At 35.1% G+C, this 5,520-nt stretch overlaps 1 protein-coding gene across 1 annotated transcript; it reads right to left on the reverse strand.

Moving 5' to 3' along the window:
* Window positions 1–1,201: 1,201 nt before the first annotated feature.
* On the reverse strand, window positions 1,202–4,293 carry CXCL8 (C-X-C motif chemokine ligand 8). The gene is made up of 4 exons (XM_066279623.1): window positions 4,077–4,293; window positions 3,117–3,252; window positions 2,745–2,828; window positions 1,202–2,307 (listed from the first exon to the last, which is right to left on the reverse strand). Exons 1-4 carry the CDS (start codon window positions 4,138–4,140, stop codon window positions 2,280–2,282), a joined length of 312 nt encoding a protein of 103 aa, XP_066135720.1. The 5' UTR covers window positions 4,141–4,293; the 3' UTR covers window positions 1,202–2,279.
* Window positions 4,294–5,520: the final 1,227 nt, after the last annotated feature.

Genomic DNA, 5,520 nt, shown 5'->3' on the forward strand with positions numbered 1-5,520 from the left:
TTTCAATTTGGTGAATTGGATTTCTTTTTTTTTTTTTTTTTCATTTTTTTCATTTTTCTGAAGCTGGAAACAGGGAAAGACAGTCAGACAGACTCCCGCATGCGCCCGACCAGGATTCACCCGGCACGCCCACCAGGGGCGACACTCTGCCCACCAGGGGGTGATGCTCTGCCCACCCTGGGCGTCACCATGTTGCGACCAGAGCCACTCTAGCACCTGGGGCAGAGGCCAAGGAGCCATCCCCAGCACCCGGGCCATCTTTGCTCCAATGGAGCCTTGGCTGCGGGAGGGGAAGAGAGAGACAGAGAGGAAAGCGCGGTGGAGGGGTGGAGAAGCAAATGGGCGCTTCTCCTGTGTGCCCTGGCCGGGAATCGAACCCGGGTGCTCTGCACGCTAGACCGACACTCTACCGCTGAGCCAACCGGCCAGGGCGAATTGGATTTCTTGAAACTATGGGTTGTTACTTTTCATTGTTTCTGGGAAGTTTTCAGCCATTGTCAGTTTAAACATTGTCTCTGACCCTCTCTTCCGCTTGTAAAAATCCAGTCGGACACGGAGAAAACCTTATCCCTAGATTCTTCATTTCTTTTCATTTCTTTCAATTTACTGCCTCTTTATCGCTCATATATATTCCAGATAAAGTTATTTGGGTTTATTTCCTAGATCTCTAATCTTCTTTGCAGTTGTGTCTAATATGTTATAAAACTTATCTACTGAGTTTTCTAGTTAAATTATTGTATTTTTACTTTCAAGAGTATTGTTTAATTTCTTTCCAAATATGCTTGGTCTTCATTTACATTTTGAATGTCTTTGCCTCCTATGTGTCAGTTTTACTCCTTAATTAGCAGAGAAGCACCTTATAACGTGGACCCTCCTCCCCTTTCACTGACACCTGGTCTGTGCTAAGCTCTGTGGACACCTAGGCAGCTTATTGAAAATCCGAAGTCGGCCTTATTAGCAAAATGGTATACAATGAGGAGTTGCAAAAATTCCCATCATTCTGTAGAACAGACTACTGTTTGTACCCATCTCTGGGAAGCAGTTCTGTTTTTCTACCAAAAAAGTTTATAATTTCCAACATAATACAGAACATGCTAAGGAGGAACATTAATGTTTACTAAATCATATGTTTTTGATACAACCAAAGATATAAAACAATACAGCTTAAAAGTACCAAAGAAACACAAACACCTGATGACTTTGACAATAAATTTTATTGTAAATGCTTTAGAGCTGCATTTATATTCCCATACTATCAAACCAGTAGAAAAATTTTCTTTGAAAACACATGAAAGTATCTTAAAATCAAAAGTAGAGTGTTAAAGAACACAATTATTTTTATAAAATTATGAGAATTAATTTGTACATAATAAATAAGTTTTAACCAGGGAGAAATTACTTTGTAAATATTGCCTGGTGAATTTTGGCTGTTTTGAGAAAGAGTCCTAGCTCAGGATTCTGGTGATTCAACACAGAACAGCATAACCAGGCTGGCACTGATGAGAAAACATGAGGAGTATCAAAAGTAGGATTTCTCATTTAACATTTCATAAAAATAATGATGTACTTATACGAAACAATTATCCATTGTTTATCTGAAATAGCAATTAACTGGACATTCTGTTTGTTTTTCATTTTGCTAAATCTAGCAACCTTGATCAAAAATAAAAAATTTAGATCAAGATAGTTCTTTAACATATTATTTAATATTTAAAATAAATATAAATTCATAATGATCATGATACCACTTTGTCAACAGTTTTCACCATTTTTCATATTCATGCACAAATATTACTATATTTGATGCTTAAATAAATATATAAATAATAAATAAGTTACACTTGGAAAATAGTTTACATGACCTTGAAAAATAAATTAAATTGTTTCCATATGTCCTCACATCTCTGTGAGGTAAGATGGTGTCTGATATTCTTTCTCCAGGTTAGAAATAAAGAAGATCAAAGGCACAGTTAAAAGGGACTCATGGATCTTGACTAACAGACCAGTATTGCAATATTTAACAACAACAAATACAAGATTTTAGCTAAATTTGAATTAATAGTAAACAATGTGTTTTTTTAAAATATAAATGTGTCCTAGATGTTGCATGGGACACTGAAAAAAATTATTCATTGTTTTACTTCATATTCAAATCTAACTGGCATCCTGTATTTTATCTACATGAGACCCCTACAGTTCACAAAGCACTGAAGTTGATTTGTTTGATGTTTCAATGGCATCTTTACTGAGGAATTCTTGAAAACCACAGAGAATGCTTTTTATTTTCCTTCACTTTGCTTCTCAGCTCTGCAAATGAATAAAATAAAATTTAAAAGTTAACAGTGTTCTAATAAGGAGCAAAGTATGGTCTTATATTTAATATAAAAACTAATAACTAATATAGTCTTAGATAGTCATGTATTAGAAATGTTCTATATTTTTTACTATAAATAGAAAGACCAGCTAAGTTATCATTCAAACCAGGACAAGTCTGAGAATAAAAGGGAACCGTAACGATGACACAGGGAACAAGCTCAAAGCCAGACTTCCGTGGGCAAACTGAGGTGTGTAGCCTCCCCAGTCATGAGTACAACAACTCACTATTGCTGCTATGTATTTTTCATTAAGGAGGTGGTTACCTAAAGGAGATTTGCAGTAGCAGCAGGAAAATTATAGATTGACTTTTTGACTGTATATCTCAAGATAAATGAAGAATCTAAGTTATAAAAAGAAAAAGAACTTACCTCTTCAAAAATATCTGCACAACCTTCTGCACCCACTTTTCCTTGGGGTTCAAGCAGACATCTCTTCCATCGAAGAGCTTTACACTAAAATGAGAGAGAGATGAATAAAATCAATACTGAATAGTTTCAGACATCCCCATCCCTTTGTCATTTACTTTATGGTCCCGTAAGTATGGGCAGAAAATCTAAGTCCAAAACAATTTTGAGCTACAAATCATAGAAAGTGCCATATTTAAATGCCAGGCAGACAAAGAACTTTTCCTTCTGTTTAGCTCACTCCTGTCTTCCTAGTACCTAGAACTTTGTTGAATACTTCCACTCAGTTCTAGGATTGCTAAAGTAAAATATCTAATCACTTTTGAAAGTACTCACATAATTTCTGAATTCGCACACTGCGGCCCACTCTCAATCACTCTCAGTTCTTTGATAAACTTGGGGTGGAACGGGGTAGAGTGTGTTTTGATACACTGGCATCGCAGTTCAGTGTTTACTCTTGATGTAACTGCAGCTGTGAAACAAATTTAAAAATAATTAAAGATTGATTTCATCAGCAGGTACTGTTATGCCTGACAACATTGAATGACTTTCTTTATAAAAAACTTGGAGTTGTCTTGATGCAATGTTGACATCCTTATGGTACTTTTTCCTACTTGATTTTGCATAATCCTCTGTAATACCACAGGGCTATTTAAAGTTTGCAAAATAAGATTCACCAAAGGGAAATTGCCTTCGGGAACAATTAATAGAAATAAGATCAGTGAGTTATACAAAAATGTCTTAAATCTTAACAAAATCTTTAATGCTTAAGAGAAAAATAAATAAACAACTACACAGTATACCATGAGCGTTTTAAACTGTATTTGTTTCATAAAAGAGATCCCAAGAAGGTCTATAATCTGTCAGAGTGCCCTTAAACCAAACAGTTTAGTTGTCTGAAGCTTGTCAATAAAATAGTACATAGAGAAAAATTACCTGAGTTATCTTGCTCAATATTAATAGATATTATGGGTAACTTGGCTCCCAATAAGATGCACTCTCAATTATAGATTTGTATTAAATATATGCATATTATACAATATGAATGCAAGAACAGAATGTCTATATTAATCAAATTGTTAGTATTTTCTAATTGTTGTATAGATACAGCCTAGAAAATGAAAACTTCAATTTAATTAACTGACACTAAATGACTACAAAGATTATTTTCTTTTCCTGAATAAAAATAATGTATTCTTTTTTTGTTGTTTTGTTTCTATTCTTTATCCAAGCATTAACAATAATCTTGCTATCTCAGGATCACACTTGGACACAGGATCAGGAAGCTGTACTCACCTTCACACAGAGTTGCAGAAAGCACAAAGGCTGCCAGCAAAGCCACAACCAGCTTGGAAGTCATGTTCACACAGGGTTTTCTTATTGGCTCTTGTCCTAGACGCTGGTGCACTTCGTTGTCCCCAAGGACCTGTGTTGGATGAAGAGCTCTGAGGGCTTTTTATATCATCACAGCAGTAGAGAAAACGTGCACCCTCGTTCTTGTATTAGGTCAGAGGAAATTCCATCATCTGCAACTTTCCGGAGACTCTTTGTGAGTAAACCTGAGTCACCAGACTTCTCTATTTGGTCTCTTATCAAATGTTCAGCATGATAGAAGTTTTATTGGATCTATAAAATAATCTTATGTATTTTATTTAAACACGTTTCTTTGAAAACATGTTTGAAAATATATCCAAATAGTGAAGCTTCTCAGTTTGATACATTACCGGTGGTATTCTTTTTATTTATAAATAACCATCTAGCAGCTGTTAGAGTAAGAACATTTATTATTCTTTTATGGCACAATTGTTTCTTCAGGTGAATTGTATGTGCTATAATGAAAGAGGAGATAATATAGTCGGCCGCTTTTATTGGGGGACACAATTTATGAGAAGTTGTTTTCCAAACATTTTGAAAAGTTTCCAGGAACTATTACTGCTTTCAAAGAGCATAGTACAACCTTTCAAAAGATTTGGTTTTCTAGTGCATGTTTAACAAAAGAAAGGGCGCGCCTTTCATTCTGTTCCACAAATATTTATCAAGTAACTTTCCAGTAATGTGAGGATGTAGCGATGGATAGGATGAAGTACCTGTGCTTAAAGAGTTGACCTATCAGAAGAAAAAAGCACCATAATTCTGACCATATGTTCATTCAGTTCTGTAATGAACAGGTAAATGGCATAAAAATGTTAATTCCAACACAGACATAAGGACAGAATCTTCCCTAAGCGGTTTGATTTGAGCAGGATGTTGGAAGATGGGAGGATTTTAACGGAAAAAAGATGAAGGGAAACAAAACATTCTAGATAAGATACTCAAATGGTAAAATGAAGATGTGCTTCTGTTCCAGGAAATGGTTCACTGGGGCTACTGAGTTGGGGTGGGATGAAGTAACCTCACTGGAAAGTCAGCGATGTATGCTTTAATGGTGAAAATGTGTGGGTTCAAACTCTAGGTTAGTTACCTAATTTTTGAGTGGCTTTTAAACTCTCTGAGTCCCAGTTTTTATATCTATAAAATGGGCTTAATAATACCCCCTATTTCATAAAATTAATATATGCAAACTACCTGGCTTAATATTTAAACTGGTATATTAACCTCTACTCCAAGTCAGGGTTTGTTATAATTAAAGCTCCAAACCAAAATCTGATTGTATTAGAATTCAAGTTACCTTTTCAATATGAAAATCTATAGTATGGAAAGTCTTAAAAGCTATAGAATTTCAGAACTCTTAAGGGAAAAA

The sequence above is a fragment of the Saccopteryx bilineata genome, chromosome 5 (assembly GCF_036850765.1).
Source record: "Saccopteryx bilineata isolate mSacBil1 chromosome 5, mSacBil1_pri_phased_curated, whole genome shotgun sequence".
Lineage (NCBI taxonomy): Eukaryota > Metazoa > Chordata > Mammalia > Chiroptera > Emballonuridae > Saccopteryx > Saccopteryx bilineata.